General features: G+C 29.4%; 7 protein-coding genes across 8 annotated transcripts; 4 read left to right on the plus strand and 3 right to left on the minus strand.

Moving 5' to 3' along the window:
* The first annotated feature begins 69 nt into the window (after nucleotides 1-69).
* LOC124498846 (uncharacterized) lies at nucleotides 70-2,320 on the plus strand. The gene is made up of 3 exons (XM_047062666.2): nucleotides 70-1,130; nucleotides 1,190-1,288; nucleotides 1,350-2,320. Exons 1-3 carry the CDS (start codon nucleotides 190-192, stop codon nucleotides 2,062-2,064), a joined length of 1,755 nt encoding a protein of 584 aa, XP_046918622.2. The 5' UTR covers nucleotides 70-189; the 3' UTR covers nucleotides 2,065-2,320.
* Nucleotides 2,058-4,256, minus strand: LOC124498852 (uncharacterized). Its single transcript, XM_047062672.2, has 3 exons — nucleotides 3,088-4,256; nucleotides 2,974-3,023; nucleotides 2,058-2,916 (listed from the first exon to the last, which is right to left on the minus strand). Exons 1-3 carry the CDS (start codon nucleotides 3,491-3,493, stop codon nucleotides 2,818-2,820), a joined length of 555 nt encoding a protein of 184 aa, XP_046918628.2. The 5' UTR covers nucleotides 3,494-4,256; the 3' UTR covers nucleotides 2,058-2,817.
* On the plus strand, nucleotides 4,222-7,147 carry Mipp1 (Multiple inositol polyphosphate phosphatase 1). Of its 2 annotated transcripts, XM_075728719.1 has the most exons (5): nucleotides 4,222-5,238; nucleotides 5,310-5,813; nucleotides 5,881-6,045; nucleotides 6,140-6,813; nucleotides 7,061-7,147. In XM_075728719.1, the coding sequence occupies exons 2-5, from the start codon at nucleotides 5,357-5,359 to the stop codon at nucleotides 7,118-7,120; spliced, it is 1,356 nt and encodes a 451-aa protein (XP_075584834.1). In that variant the 5' UTR covers nucleotides 4,222-5,238; nucleotides 5,310-5,356; the 3' UTR covers nucleotides 7,121-7,147. The 2 variants fall into 2 exon arrangements, with proteins under 2 accessions (XP_075584834.1, XP_046918624.2); XM_047062668.2 differs by having other exon boundaries at nucleotides 4,443-5,238; nucleotides 6,140-7,147.
* Nucleotides 7,148-7,475: 328 nt separating this feature from the next.
* On the plus strand, nucleotides 7,476-10,771 carry LOC124498844 (neuroligin-4, Y-linked-like). The gene is given in 11 exon segments (XM_047062664.2): nucleotides 7,476-7,703; nucleotides 7,771-7,842; nucleotides 7,845-8,024; nucleotides 8,080-8,232; nucleotides 8,305-8,490; nucleotides 8,561-8,994; nucleotides 9,095-9,465; nucleotides 9,538-9,644; nucleotides 9,728-9,846; nucleotides 9,912-10,385; nucleotides 10,449-10,771. Coding segments are annotated over 11 exon segments (2,442 nt in total). The 5' UTR covers nucleotides 7,476-7,489; the 3' UTR covers nucleotides 10,581-10,771.
* Nucleotides 10,736-12,385, minus strand: Usp30 (ubiquitin specific protease 30). Its single transcript, XM_047062669.2, has 4 exons — nucleotides 12,183-12,385; nucleotides 11,942-12,109; nucleotides 11,769-11,872; nucleotides 10,736-11,706 (listed from the first exon to the last, which is right to left on the minus strand). Exons 1-4 carry the CDS (start codon nucleotides 12,361-12,363, stop codon nucleotides 10,813-10,815), a joined length of 1,347 nt encoding a protein of 448 aa, XP_046918625.2. The 5' UTR covers nucleotides 12,364-12,385; the 3' UTR covers nucleotides 10,736-10,812.
* On the minus strand, nucleotides 12,371-14,410 carry LOC124498848 (uncharacterized). The gene is made up of 4 exons (XM_047062667.2): nucleotides 13,968-14,410; nucleotides 13,413-13,904; nucleotides 13,014-13,358; nucleotides 12,371-12,943 (listed from the first exon to the last, which is right to left on the minus strand). The coding sequence occupies exons 1-4, from the start codon at nucleotides 14,280-14,282 to the stop codon at nucleotides 12,629-12,631; spliced, it is 1,467 nt and encodes a 488-aa protein (XP_046918623.2). The 5' UTR covers nucleotides 14,283-14,410; the 3' UTR covers nucleotides 12,371-12,628.
* A 43-nt stretch (nucleotides 14,411-14,453) lies between these two features.
* asun (integrator complex subunit 13 asun) lies at nucleotides 14,454-16,493 on the plus strand. Its single transcript, XM_047062665.2, has one exon. It carries the CDS (start codon nucleotides 14,508-14,510, stop codon nucleotides 16,431-16,433), a length of 1,926 nt encoding a protein of 641 aa, XP_046918621.2. The 5' UTR covers nucleotides 14,454-14,507; the 3' UTR covers nucleotides 16,434-16,493.
* Nucleotides 16,494-16,834: the final 341 nt, after the last annotated feature.

The raw sequence follows: 16,834 nt of genomic DNA on the forward strand, positions 1-16,834 counted from the left end.
CATGACCATACATTCTCTATGAATAACAGATTCTGTCTGTTATTTTCCCTCGTCTTTTTTTCTTTTTTCAGGCTGCACACACACCTGCTTGATTTATATTCATTCATCATTCATTAAGGTTTTTATTTAAACTTTCAATTCCATTTTCTTATTTTGTTGATTTTAAATCTTTCAATAACAACATTCTAAATGAAGATTTATACACCTCAAATTTCTTGGCATGATCGTCAGCCAATATTGAGTGTTGACATACAAAATCGTCTTCATTCTGAAAAGGATTCTATTAAATTTTACCGTCTAGCTACAGGTGGTAATGATAATCATGTCAACATTTGGAAAATATCAACCACACATAATCCTCAAAAACAAAAGCAAGATCCCAATAACAAACCTATCGATACGATCGAATGTCTTGCAGAATTGACACAACATCAACGATCGGTTAATGTGGTTCGTTTTTCACCAAATCTTGATGACAATCTATTGGCTTCGGGTGATGATGATTCATTGATTTTTATCTGGAAATATTGTGATGAAGAAAAACCATCAAATGAAAGTCAAGAAAAATGTCAATCAAATGTCGATAAAATGTTTGAATCAGAATCCATATCGATTGAAGTTTGGAAAACCTATAAAATTCTTCGTGGACATAATCAAGATGTTTCTGATCTATGTTGGAGTCGTGATGGCCAATACTTAGTATCTGGTTCAGTTGATAATAATGTTTTCGTTTGGGATGTTCATCGTGGTACGAAAATGCATAAGGTAGCTAAAGAACATAATAGCTATGTTCAAGGTGTGACTTGGGATCCTTTGAATAAATATATTGCGTCATTATCAGCGGATCGCCAAATGATTATTTTCAATTCAAAAAATGGAAAAACACTGAACAAAATTTATAAAATTAATTTCAACAATGAAAATAATTCGAACAGCGAGAACAACAACGATAATAATAAATCATCATCGACTAGTAAATTATTTTATGATCAGACCCTGATGTCATTTTTCCGTCGATTAACATTCAGTCCTGGTGGTGAATTATTATTCGCACCATCCGGAATCTTGGAATTTGGCAACGATCGTTTCGAAAATGTCGTCCATGTTTTCGAACGAAAATCACTTAACAGGTAAGTTCGTTAATTCATTTCGTTACGAACTTTCTAACCTAGCTATTTACATCCACCAGGCCCAGTTTTTATCTGTCAACCGCTAAATTTAGTGTTGCTGTGAAATGTTGTCCGGTCATTTTCGAGCTTCGACATGATGAAAAAACAAACGTTTTCAAGTAAATAGAATAATCGAATAATTTTATTTTGTTTTAAGTGAATTTTTTTTTTAATTTTCAGTATTCCATATCGCATCGTATTTGCCGTAGCTACACAGGATTCCGTTTTGTTCTATGATAGTCAACAAGCCGTACCATTTGGTTATGTATCACATCTTCATTATCTACGACTAACCGATCTATCATGGTCACCGGATGGTAGAATTTTGATTTTAACTTCGACAGATGGATTTTCATCATTCGTTGTGTTCGACGAACAAGAATTAGGCAAACCATATCAAGGAAAACTTATGGATTTCGAAGAACTTGATCCGCCGATTCTTAGCACGAAAACTCCAAGCAAAATCAGCCCTCTCAACAATAATAGTCCAAATTCATCACATACAACAAAATCTCCAAATAAAACAAAATGTTCAACGCCCATAACAGATTTTTTCCGAAAATCATCACCATTCTCAAAAATTGGTGTCAACAATCCAAATAAAAATAATAATAATCGATCACAATCATCTTGTGAAAAGAAACAACAATCAACCAACAAGCCAGGAAGACGAATTCAATTGATCACGCTACAAACACCACACAGTAATCAAAATAAATCTATGCCCGAAAATCCATTGCCATGTTCAACGCCAAACATTGTTGATGATAAAGGAAATGTTGACAAGTTAGAATCAGATCTTGAAAAATCTAATCAATATGTTTCCGGAATTAAACGAAAACAATCGGAAGAATCAACAAAAATCAATGCCGATAATAATAATGAACATTTATGAGCGAAAGAAAATACAATTACTTTTATTGAATTGGAAATCTTGGATAGTTCTGTGGATTGATCGTGTACCGGAAACCGAAAATAAAGATGAAAAAAAAATTGAAGCTCGTTCATTTGGTTATGGATAAACAATGGAATTTTGTTTTGGTTTTTTTTTTGTCGCTGTCATTAAATGATTTGTAATTCATTAGATTATTTTTTTCTGTAAATAAATAAATAAAAATACAATTTAAATGAATCAATGCACGTATAATAAATTGTGGAAACAAAAAGTAGAATTAGGTAAAGAAACTTTTCATCAAAAAAAAAAAAAAAGAAAATACGGGTATAACGATTAAACAATTTGTTCATTAGTTATATTGATTGTTGAATCAAAAAAAAAAAGGTTGAACGGACAAATGATAATTTTTCACAAGGCTGAAAAGCTCTTGGTTTATCAGATCTGATGATTAGAAATGATGTGTGTTAATAATAATATAACATATCTCTAAATTTGAAAAAATGAATGATCCAAATTGATATTCAAATGAACAGGCATTAATGAAAATAGGCGAATAAGAATGTATATTGATGCCATTAAACAGCTTGGTCTTCATTTCTAATTTGATATTTATCTAAATTGTTTCTTGAATCGGTTACCATAGAATTCATTAGAATTCGATGATTATTTTAGATTTATGATTCATAGAAATTATAATGATGATAATTATTCTTATGAATGATTAGATATGATTCATCTTCATTTAATTTTTTTTTATATTAAATTCGTTTCAGCTTTACGAATCTCTTTGACAATTTGATCATGTTCTTCAAGCAATCGTGCAAATTCTTCTTTCCGTAATCGAGCTGATGTCTAAAGAATTTGAAAAAAAAATTTAAAAATTATTTGATTGATAAATAACAAGCTTACAATTAACGATTGAACCACATCATCATATTCTTTAGCTTTTTTAGGCTGATCTAAATAAAAATAAATATAATGTAAATTTTTGAGAATTAAAAAAAAAATAGAGAAAAAACTTACCATAATAAAGATCTTCAAATACTGAAATTGGTCCGGCAATCGTTTTTCGACGTTCACTTATACGTATCGGTGATATACGTAGTTCATCATCATTAAAGCTATCATCATCATTTGTTTCTTCATCAACATCAACATTAACTGCTGGTTCAACAATGATACTGACCGAATGGACTAAATTTGGCCGTCGTTGTTGTTGTGGATTATTCATAAACATTAATTGTTGTCCATGTTGTTTATCATCATCATCGTCATTCGGAATCATCATCATCATCATATCACTGGAATGATCCAATTTTTGTTTAGTCAATTCATCATCATCATCATCAAATACAATACTATCATAATCTTGTTGATTCATAGTGTTTTCATCAATCGAATGTAATGTTATTTGATCATCCATTATCATACGTTCAATAGTGAATGAATTGGATTATATAATAATACAAGTGATAATGAATGAATATATATAAATACCCTAATTGTGTTTCACACACACACAGAGTACTCAAAAAAAAAAAAAAAAATAGTGAGAAAAAAGTAGCTCTAAATGTTCCAAAAAAAAACTTTCATGATAGAAATCTAAAAGAAAATGTAGAAATCTATTTTTGACTACTTTTTTATTTGTCAATGAGAAAAAAAAATGATATCTACGTCTGCTTCGGCGTCTATATGCGTGTAAGCGTCAATGGCAATGATGATAGTGGATGATAATTGTTGTTGTTGTTGTTGGTCGCAATACCGTTATTGTTTCATCATCATGATCATCAAATGAAAAAGATTTTTTTTCTTCTTTGTGGTTCTCGATTCTGATTGGCCTTTATATTTGGGCTGATGAATGAGAATGATTGTTTTGAACTTTTTTTTTATATTATTCAATTCAATTCAATACTATTGAGAGATATATTATAGCAACAATCGATAAATTTTTTTTTTATTGAACGTGTTATTTGATGATGACGATGGTGATGATGATGGTGATTTCAATCAATATTATTATTGTTGTTGTTGTTGATGATGATGAAAATATATCTGATTTTGTATTTGATCATTTTTTCGAGCATTCAAGAGTAATAGTGAAATCTATCAAGAAAAAAAAACTATATATAACATTAGTATATTAATATATATGGCATTCATTCATTCATGATTTGCGCGTAAACCCGAACACCGACCTACCATCAAAACGAATAAAGGATAGAGACAGAACCTATCGTCGTCGTCGTTGTTGTCGTCGCGCTATCGTCATCATCTCTCTCGATTTGTGTATGTAAAAAAAAGGATCGACAATCAAACCGTTTCAAGAACATATTCTATAACGGCGTATTTTTTTTTGCATTGAGCTGGAGTTTGCTCCATAAACATGGCCAATATATTAATGAATATATAAAAAAAACGGTGACGACTACTAAAAAAAAACAGAAAACATTTTTAGTAGATAGTTTCCAAGTGCACATATACGTGGGAAAAATAGGAATTTATATAGAATTTTAAGTGGCAAAAAAAAATAACTATAGATCGATATTTTTTTCCAAAACTTAATGGAAACAATAACACAATCAATGAATGGTCGAATCTACAAAATAATAATGCTATAATAATGATGATGATGATGGCATTGTTTTGTTGTTGTTGTTGTTTTTGTTTTCAAAATTGAAATAAGATCAGTTTTTTTGTTTCATAACATTGACACCGTACCGTGTACGACCAACAACATATCATCATGATGATTATTTTAAGATTAAATTTCACAACTTTTCCATTGTGTTTTGATTAGATGATTTTGTCATTACTATTTTTTTTCCATTTACACTCAAATAGCTTATCAATGTGAATGTAATAGCGTAAACATTAATGTTTTTTTTTTCTGTCTTTCGACAGAATTCGATCATATAATGATATTTATTTTTAACTATAATTGTATATACAATGGTTTCTGAAATTTTCACATTAATCTTGTCAGATATTGAAAAGAATGTATGCATGTGAATTGCAAATTGATTTATCGATCACATATTTTGACATTTTAAAAACAACAGAGAGAAAGAGAAAAAAAAATGTGAAAAAAATGATATAGTACTCATATCTATGGTTTTGTTTTGCTAGATACGCGAAACAAGTGAGAGCCTGTTCGTAGCCAACAGCTGATTAAATGTATGTATTCGTGATTGTTGTTGAAAATATATTTTTTTTCGTTTAACATTTATTGTTATTGATTCGAACAGATTTCGTTAAATATCATCCAGATTTATATATTCCAAAGAATCATACGATGAATTCTTCATGGATAATATACGCATTTATAATTATTATTTATGATAAATTTGTCATCTCCGAATATGGATCAAATGAAACATGTTATGATTTTTCTGTTTCACCTGAAAACGTTTTCTTAGAAGGGAGTAAATATCGACTATTTTCAACAAAAACTACATATCTTACTGCACGAGAAGAAATTCGAAAAATCTTTCCATCCGAATGGCCCAATGAAATTGAACAATGTACGCCGGTATATATGTTTTTCTTGAATCGTCATTCAATACGATATCCATCAGCCAAAGAAATTAACAAATTTAACATTTTATTAAATACATTTCGTGAAGAATTACTTAATTCTGGCAAACTAAGTTATCGTATGTTCATCTATCTGGCCACATGGCGTTTTCGAATGTCAGAGGTTGATGATAATCATGTCAGTTATACGGGTAAATTAGAAACGGCTCAAACAGGTCAGTACGCAACGATCAATTAATGGAATTCTTTCTAATCTTTATTTGTAATTTATTTGTTTTAAAGCTAAAATTTTCTATAAATTGTTTCCAACACTGCTTGACATTGATAAGATTAATTTTGATGTTGGAATATCGACAAAAATTCGAACCGAAGAAACGGCTGATGCTTTTATCGGTTCATTGATCAATATTCAACTAGATCGTGGACAAAATCTTGAATCAAAAAATGGTAAAAAATCATGAATTTATGATTAATTTTTGGATTATTTTTTTTCTAATGGGTTGCCATCTATCTTTTTTTATATTATCTTAAAAAAATGTAGAAATCAAACAAACAAAATTCAAAAAATTCTCCAAAGATGTTTTAATGTCTCATAAAAAATGCAAAGGCCTTATTATTGATTCATCGGGTTCGAAAATTCCAAAATCACAAAAATATTTGAAACTTCTTGAAAGCAAACCAATTAAAATGATGTTGATAAATTTTAGCCAAAGAAATGGACTTGAATACACGATTAAGATTGAATCGTTAATAATGCTGTACAAAGCTTGTTCTTATGAAACGGCCATTTTTGCATTTTCTCCATGGTGTCATTTGTTTACACAATCGGAACTGAAAATCATTGAATATTTGCTTGATGTTGATGAATATCATGATGCATATCAGATACAGCCACATCGAAAAATGGCCTGTTCAATAATTGGAGATTTGCAATCTAAACTTGAAACCATAATACGACAAGAAACCACCACGAATACGACGTTATATTTTTCACATGAAAATTTACTTTCCAAAGTTTTTAGCTATTTTGGACTGTTCAATAAGTTTCCCGAAATTAATCTATCACCAGATGATACTCGTATCTGTATTCCTGATAATAGGGAATGGCGTTCCAGTTTGGTTGTGCCATTCGGCACCAATTTTGTTGCCATACTCTACAAATGTAATCATCAAGCATATAAGGTTTTAACATTAGTCAATGAAATTCCGGTTATTGTACGTGGCTGTAATAGCTCATTATGTGATATTGATAAATTTTTTAACGAATTTCACAATGAACGAATTGAATGTGATTTACCAAAAATTTGTAAGATATCCTAGAATTGTGAATTCAATATCTCCATGCTTTTTGCAATCACATAGAAATTCTGTTCGAATTGACAATTTTTTTTATATATATAGAGAATAGCTATATAGGAATAAAAATTTGAGCTTATTTTTTATTCTATTTTTCTGACTCTAGCATGAAATCCTTTTGACCAAACAAAAAAAAACGTTCGACTCAAAATTCCAAAAACATTAAATCATTGTTCCACTAAGAAACAAAAAATGTATGTCTGTGTGCGTGTGTGTTTATATATATTGGCCATTTGGTGCGCGTGTTCACGGTCGATCGTAATTGTCGCAAAAAAATGGTGGAGTCTTTCTATAGTCTCGGTTTCTCAGTTTTCGGTCGTCGCATCGTTTTTTTTTTTGATGTTATTGTTGTTGTTGCCATCATTAATGTTGTTGGATTAAGAAACCCTTCTTTTTTTACAATAACTTGTTAATTATTACCGAAAAAAAAATTTAAACAATGAAATCTATATTATAAATAAAAAATGATAATAATAAAATGTTTTAAAAATTTTTTATTTTTTTTGAAAATTTGAGAATTTAAATTTATTGAAGAATGTCATCATTTAATCAATGGAATTTTTGTTTTCACAAATTTCTGTCAATATTCTTAATATTATTATCAATAACTAAATGTTCGACATTGGCTAATCAACGTTTGAGCACCCGTACAATCAAAACCAAATATGGAACACTTCGTGGTATCATTATAAATCAATCATCATCGTCATCAGATAAAACGTATTTACAACCGGTCGAAGCCTTTCTTGGTAAATAATGTCATGTTATTTAATTAAAATTTTATGAATAAATTTGATCATTTTTTTCTAAAAAAAGGTGTTCCATATGCATCGCCTCCGGTGGGCAAGCTCAGATTCATGCCACCAGTAACGCCAGCCATTTGGTCCGATATAAAAATGCCAACACTTTTGGTCCAGTTTGTCCTCAACGACTTCCGAATTTACGAAACGAAACATTAGCATTGCAAAAAATGACTAAAGGGAGGCTAAAAATTCTGACAAAATGGCAGGAAATGCTTAAAAATCAAAGCGAAGATTGTTTGTATCTGAATATTTACACGCCATTCAGCAGTAAGTGTTTTTTTTTGGTGAGATAATTACAAACTACTTATATCATACATTTTAGCCAACAATAAGGGACTCATTCGTTTTCCTGTATTGGTATTTATTCATGGTGAATCTTATGATTGGAATGCTGGTTCTGTTTATGATGGATCAATATTGGCCAGTCATTCCAACATTGTCGTAGTAACAATCAATTTTCGCCTCGGCATTTTAGGTACTTCATATTTTATATTTTGGTTTTTTTTTACGAATTTTTATTTTAATTTAATATAAAACAACGAACCAGGTTTTTTTCCTTCATTGGGAGGTACGGCTAGGGGCAATTTCGGACTAATGGACCAAGTTGCAGCATTACATTGGATTCAAGAAAATATTCGCGAATTCAACGGTGATGAAAGAAATGTCACTATAATCGGTTACGGACATGGTGCAGCTTGCATTAATTTTTTAATGCTTTCGCCAATGGCTAGAGGTATGTATTTATTTATGACATTTTTTTTGATGAAAATAAATTTAATTTTTTTTATTATGATCAATGTAAGGCCTTTTTCATCGTGCTATAATGATTAGTGGTTCGGCCTTGTCACCTTGGGCAATAGCGTCGGATTCAATTTTTCATGCCAAAAATTTTGCCAAAGTTTTAGGTTGTTTAGAGAATCCTAAAATGGAAAAAGATGTTCTAGAATGTTTACGACATAAAACTGTGCAAGAAATATTATCAATCGATCTGAAAATACCGACACATTTGACGGCTTTTGGACCGATTATTGATGGTATCGTCATACCTAATGACCCTCAAGTGTTAATGTCGAAACCAAATTCTATATTTGGAAGTTATGAATTATTATTCGGTGTAGTCAAAACTGAATCATATAATTTATTTTCCATGTATGATGAAAGGCATGGCATCGATCTATCTCGACGAGATCGTTTATTACGAACATTGATTCGAAACTTATTCAATTATCATCTTCAAGTAAGTTTCATTATTCAAAAAGCTATTTTGAAAGTTTTTCTCCCAGATCTATCATTATAATATAATCATAATCATATATTGATTTATTCTATTTTCGAAGGAAATATTTTTAACTATAGTCAATGAATACACTGATTGGACTCGTCCATTTTTACATCCGATCAGTTTATTCGATTCATTGATTGATATATTTAGTGATGCACTGATTGTGGCACCAACAATTCGTACGGGCCTTCTTCATTCAAAACAACAATCACATAGAACATACTTTTTTACATTCTCACATCAAACAGACAATAGCGATTATCCAATACGTTTGGGTTGTATACACGGACAGGATATGGCCTATTTATTGGGAGCACCATTAGTTAATGGCATACAATTTTCTTGGTTTCCAAAAAATTATTCACGTTTCGAAATGACTTTAGCCAAGATTTATATGAATTATTTGGCTAATTTCATCAAAACTGGGTATGTGAATGATTTAAACTATAGTTATGAAATGAGTAAAATTTTATTCTTTTTTTTTATCTGAAAATATAGTGATCCAAATAAAAATGTAACAAACATGTATGATCATTATAATGTGAGCAGACAGCGCGAATCATGGCCATTGTATGAAGAAATACAGCAGAAATATATTTCATTCGGTATATATTCAATTAATAGATAGATTCGAAATTGAAAATCATTCGATGAAATTTCTTCTTTTGTTTCCTTCTATCTGAATTAGATAACAAAATAAGTATTCAAGATCATTATCTTGCTCATCGTTTATCATATTGGTTCAATTTATTACCACAATTACATAAACCAGGTGATGCTGATTTAAAAGTTCATCATTTATTAGAGGTATATATCGATAAGTTCAATAGAATTTTTTTTTTCATTCATTCTACTCTTATTTACTCTTATAGTCACACAATAATATTCAAACCTATGATGGAATAATTCGTTATGGAACCTTATCGGCACCAGTTTCTTTCAATACATATTTTAGTTCTGAAAATCTTTATCCACAAAATCATTCTTCAACTTTTCAGTTATTTGGAACTAATAATCATCCAATTACACCGTTATTATCGGAAAACAGTATTCCGGATAGTCAACAAGGATTTATGTTAAATAATAGGAAAATTATATTAAATGATTCTGATAGCATAAATAATAATCCCAGTCAAGAAGGTAGTGCCTTAGATTTGGTACATAATATAGCTGCTACAAATGCATCATTCTCGATGATCGTACAATCCAATAATCTTTATACATGGCTAAGTCTGATAATAGCCATTGGCTGCTCATTGCTTATATTGAATGTTCTTGTTTTTGCCGGATTCTATTATCATAAAGATCGTAATCGTTTGGAAACAAAATTAAATCGACACAAACAGGTTTGATGATTATAAAAGATAAATTGTCGTTTTTTTAAAATTAATTTCATCTTTTATTATTAGGAACAACCATCACGTAATAAAAAGCTCAATACTTCGAAAGGATTTAGTATTAATAATCCGAACAATAATAATAATATTCCATTGTATAGAATCAATTCAATTACCGATGATTATAATAAACAGGCCACATGAATCACGAATCTTTTTTGCATCATTTATCAAGTTATATTTCAGGAAATTCCCTAATGTATTTAGAGAATCGAACATTTTTTTTTCTTCACACTATAATAATCCATATATGTACCTATTATGTGCCTTTAGAGAAGGATATAATATATCCGTTAAAATTTTCAAAATAAAACAAAAAGACTTTATTTGAAAAATATTGTATTTTGTAATCTTAACATTGATTATTATCAAATATTTATTCTTTTTTGGTTTTCTCATAGAACAACATGTAAGCACAGCTTGCAAACACTTCTTTTTTACTAACTTCTTTGACAACAAGATCGGATGTATAATACCATTTGGTTTTTGAACGACTATTGTTGCAATTAATGGTGGTGGGCGATTTCGATCTTCGATAACAGACAAAATGACCAGAATGATCATTACCCAAATGAACAATAACAGAATTTAATATATAAATGTATTGAGCAGAAATTCCTTCGTGGATCATTTGTTGCTTTTCGTTATCACCAACAGATTTTGTTTGTTCACGATTTTTCAGTTTTATTGAATTATGTTTGAATGGATCCATAATTAAAACTTCAGGAAATTTTATGTGATCGACCCTTTTGGATTGATTGCCTTCCAACCAAACTAAACGATGAACATGAAAACAAAGTAATCGAGGTAGCTTTATTAATTCTATTCGTTTGGAGAATGTTGATTTTTTATTACAATATTGACAAGAAAAATCTTCAATTTCTTCTTCACGTATAAACTTATTCAAACACATTTCCAGTGAAATGGATGTTCCAATTTGAAGTGATGACGATGAAGGAAGACTTAACGATATTGAATTGAAAATATCGAGATGTATCGGATAACTGTGATGACAGTTTTGACATTTTAAATGATTTGACAGAATGCCTCGAGTGGGTAATAAATTCTTTGAATTCATTGGGATTTTCGTCATCGATTCCATTGGATTACGGACTCGAGTGATCAATTTGATTTTATTATTAAGCTCATCCACACTATTATGATCACAATGATTCGATTGAACACTATCTCGGATCGATAATGCTAGTGATAATTGATTAGATTCAAAATCGATAGTTGAAAGCAGGACGCTGAATAGCTCGAAAGCATCCTTTAATTGTAATAATTTGATATGAAAATTACAAATTTATCAACTAATGTAAAATTACTTACCTGTTCGTCTGCAGAAAACATCCAACGATGTTTTCGTAGAGAATCTAGAACACCTTCAGGAGTGAGTACTTCAGGACTATCACAGTCAATTTTATTATTGATTCCTAAAGAATAAAATATTAAAGTTTCAATTAATAATTTATAATGAATATAAAACATCTAAATATCATTACTATCAACAATAAAGGATAATTGTCGGATGAGATTAGAATCGGTCTTTAATTTGGCGTTAGCTGTTGTACTCAGCCAGTTAACCATTGAATCACTACTGGCCAATGATTGCAATATTGAATTGATGAAACAATTATTTTTGACATTTCTCAATCCACGAATATATAATTCTATATGTTGAAACAAAATAATTATAATTATATTCTATATCAATCTGAAAAGAATATGTATTTTTTTTTTTACTTTTTTTAGATGAATCTGACGAGAAACCAAAGAAAACATATGCAAGAGAAACAGCACCAATAGCGGAAACGCCCACTATGTACAATATTTCAGTATCAATCATTATCACCATTCCAGTTCCAAACATAATGAATAAATTTTTTACTATGTTGATGAATTCTGGACAGTAGAATTGAATCATCAAAATCAAGAAACAAAAAATCAAGTATGAGATTTATTCAAAATAAACAGTCATGGATAAACATATGTGTTAATAGACATTTAAATAGAAAAAAATAGAATTCTAATTCTAATGTAACAGATATAATGATTAGATGTAACAGATATAATGATTAGATAGATAGATAGATGAATTTTTTCAACTTATTAGAAAAAATAAAATATATCATATTGATAATAAAATTTAAATAAAAGTAAATGACGTTATAAAAAAAATAGAATAATATTCAATGAGTATAACATCTATAGGTGAGATTGATCATTTTTTCTTCAGCAATTCGTTTCAAATGTATAAGATGATCTAGTTTTAAACCGGGCCAATCAATGAAAAATATTGATTCAATACTGGGATGTTCTTTGATGAATGCTTCAATCAAATTTATTTGTTGAACAGGGAATTGATATAATAATTCTAAATCATTCTGACATTGTATATGATCAATGTTTTTGACCATTTTTGCTTTCAGTGTAAACTCAATCCACAGGCATCGTAATTTAGATATGGACAACAATGATGAAAATAATGAGATCAAGCCTGAAGTCTGAAAAAGGTAATTAAAATATCAAAAATTACAAAAAAAAAGATGGATAATAAAAATAAAAAATGAATACCTTTAAAACGACATCGATCAATTCAATTCGAGTCAAGTTGAGCAGTTGTTTACCATTCAAATGTTTGGACAAACTAGGATGAAATTTCAGATCTAATAAGCGTAATCGAGATAAATTCTGGTGGTAACCACCCTTCAGAAATTGAATCAATAGATTTTTGGAACCTTTCAGGAGGTAGAAATCAAGTGTCAAACTTTTCAAATTCGTCCATGAATTTTCCATGTTATATTTAAATTTTGAATCATAATAAATCATAAAATTAAAATTTAATGCTAATAAATTTTCAAATTTTTTCACTGATTCAATTATGCTATAATTATCCCAATAGTGGTGGCTAGATTTTACCTAAGAAAAATAAAGATATGATGAGTATGATATTATCAAAATAAATTTAAATACTTTGAGAAAACGAAGACAATGTAACAAAGGAGATATTGCCAGATTATCAATGAATTTATGAGGTGAATCAATTGTTTTCATGTGTGGAATCTTGAAAAAATACAACGATAGAAACTCGAGATTATTTTTAAGTTTGCTGAAAGCATTAGGTAATGAATCAAAATCATCTTCGGTTTGCGAAAATATTGTTAAATGTAATTGATTGAGCATAGGGGAACGATAAAACAAATGACGAAAAAAATAACTCTTCAAAAATAAATTATCGATGGAAAGATGTTGTAATTGATTGCCTAAACAATACAAAAACATATTGGCATCATATAATGATTTGAATGATATGAATTCGAGTTTTAGACAATATAAATTTGGACAATGTTTGGAGATAAAGTAGGACAAATCGGCTGTCATATCGAATCCCCTCAAGTCCAGAGATTCAAGAGATGAACACTTTTTTAAGATACATTTCAATAATGATTCACGGCAATCTATGCACTGAATAATATGAATTTGTTTAGAATTGATAAATTTTTTTTTTTGAAACAATTCAAATCATACCTGTTTGAACAAAACTAAATTTGTAGAGAAAAATTCTTGAGGTATATGTCGAGGATCATTACAATACCATCGTTCAATTAATTCATCATTTTCTTTTTTGATTCTGGATAAAACTTTTGGATATGATAATTGTAGCTTTTTCTCCACATCTACATTGTAAATGCCTATGGATTTTATATGTTTTAATTCATCTTCAAGTAATCGAAAGCATTGGGAATGTTTTAAAAATATTCTGGAAATTTTTTTCCGTTCATCTATAGGTAGATATTGAAGAATATGATAGAAACAATCATTGGGAAGAGCGTTTATATCCATTAATCCATTAATGATATTTCATTGTCGATTCTAAACATGTAAAATGTTCATAAAATGTTTCATGCACACATGTATTTATTCATTGACAATTCTTATGATTTGGATTCAATGATATCACAATAATATTGTCATTGTTATTTGAAGTACACATAGGTAGAAATAGCCGCAGCTAGAATATAGAAAAATTTCACATGAGAAATTTTAGATTTTAATGATTAAATCACGATGGAAGAATATTCATCAAAAACCGTTTTCATTATAGATTGTTCACACGAATATTCATGTACTGATTCTGGACAAAAACATGACATCGGATCACGATTTCGTTCAATGCCATTGGCAATTATATCAAAATCTTTGTATACATGTTCGGTGGAAGCAATTTTTGAATATAGCCGTATCGTTTGGGATTTATTTCCTAATGGCGAGAAATCCTTATTCTTCATCGCATGTTCACCTAGATCAACTTATCAATTGAACAATGGAACACAACAAAATTGTGAGCATATTTTCAATTCCTTCATGAAATTCACGCCAGATTCGTTAAAGATTTCACCGAAACAGAATAAATTGTTTTTGATGGAAGGTTTTCGACAAGCGTTACAATGTTTAGCATCGGAAACATCAACATTAAAATGTCGAAACAAAATCAATACTGGAAGAATAATTTTGCTTACCTTCGATAATGAAGATCGAAATTTTGTTATAAATTTCAAGAAAGAACTTTTGAAACAATTTTATGATTTTAGAAAAAACAACATGCCTTCAAATAAATTGGACGTAATTGTAGTCAACAGTTATCCATTGGAACTAGAAAATTCAATAATCCATAAAGATGTGATTAAGGAAAATTTATCTGATTCATTAAAATTTTCATTATATTCTGTTGCATCCAGTTCGATATTGGCTGCACGATTGACTTGTATGGCATTCGAACATTATGATTTAGCCTCAACAACCGTTTGTAATATTCCAATGAAAGAAGAACAAAATTCCGGAACTTCTGCCAACTATGATGTTGAAATAATTCATTCTCGTAAAGCTCATAGTCAATTCTTTAATTGTCAGATATTCATTGGTGCAAATGATTCATTATATCAAGATGTTGAACGTGATAAACAAAAATATAAAACTTTAAGATTAAAATGGGGTACATCACCGAAAACATTAGAAATGAGCTATTGTATTGGTGTATATCGTATAACGGCAATTGATGTTAGCAGCCGACCATCATCATGTTTGATCACTTTCTTATTTTCTGGTAAAACTGTCATTTTGGAAATGCCACACAAATCAATGACTCACATGCTTCGATGTCATAATGGTGAACTATTCATCCATGTTCTTGCTAACAATAAACCATTAATAGAAGATGCTCCTTCAATCAGTGAAGGAGTCGGTGGTAGAATTACCGATTATCGTATTAATGATTTTGCTGAATTTATGAAAAAAAATCATTTACTTTTAAAATCAGCCACTGATGAGAATGGTGTTGATAATTTAGAACAATCGGTTCTAATATTGAAAAAACAAACACAATATTGGCCAATTTCATTCGGTCTAACAGTCTTTTTTAATATACGTGATCAATTTTATCCATTGATTACAAAAAAAGAACTTTGTGAAAAAGATTTGATCACATTACGAGATATAATGTATCGTCATCTGCATAATGAAAAAACCAATGTACCACTTCCTATACAAAGTAATGTAATTCGTTGTAAAGGTTTGAAAAAAGAAGATTTATATCGTATCTATTGGAATGAAGTTGAACAAATTATACGTTGTTATCAATTTTCATTACATCATAAAACTATTCTACAATGTTATCTTGATATAAAACCAATTAATGATAATAATAGTAACATGATGTCATTCCATTCTCCAATCAGGAACGATATTACTATTGGTGATAATAATCATAATAATAATAATCAATCAATAACAATGACAACTAATTTTACCAACAATAATATCAACAACAATTTGGCCAGACCAATTGATTATCTGAGAATAAAAAATAGTTCAGAAAATTTGATTGATATATTTTCAGCCAAATTGGAGAATAAAAGAAAAAAATCATTAGATTTTGTTGGTCGTAATGTAAAATTGGCTAAACTATATGCTGGAATAAATATTGATGATAAATGAATGAATAATTTGTTTATTTTTTTGTTTGATGGAAAAAATAAAATTTTTTTTTCTTTGATATTGACTTGAGTTTTTTTTTGTCTTTATGTTGGATCTACCTTTCGAATGGCATGATATGTGTGTGTGTGTGTGTGTCTGTATATTTTATCTTTTTTTTGAAGCCAATGAAAAACATTCATGTTCAACATAAGGAATAAGGAATTTTAATTTTCACCACTGTTTTTTCCCCAGTGTATTAACATTATCATTATATATATGCAACAAGTGCAAGTGCTAAATCTTTTTTAGCTTGAATGAAATGAAATGGAAAACAGGTTCAAGGTAATATTAGTGTGGTGTTTCAACTAGCAACAACAACGAATATATGCAAAAAAAAAAAATTAGAAAAACCAAATCGCTTA

Source organism: Dermatophagoides farinae, chromosome 2 (assembly GCF_024713945.1).
Source record: "Dermatophagoides farinae isolate YC_2012a chromosome 2, ASM2471394v1, whole genome shotgun sequence".
NCBI lineage: Eukaryota > Metazoa > Arthropoda > Arachnida > Sarcoptiformes > Pyroglyphidae > Dermatophagoides > Dermatophagoides farinae.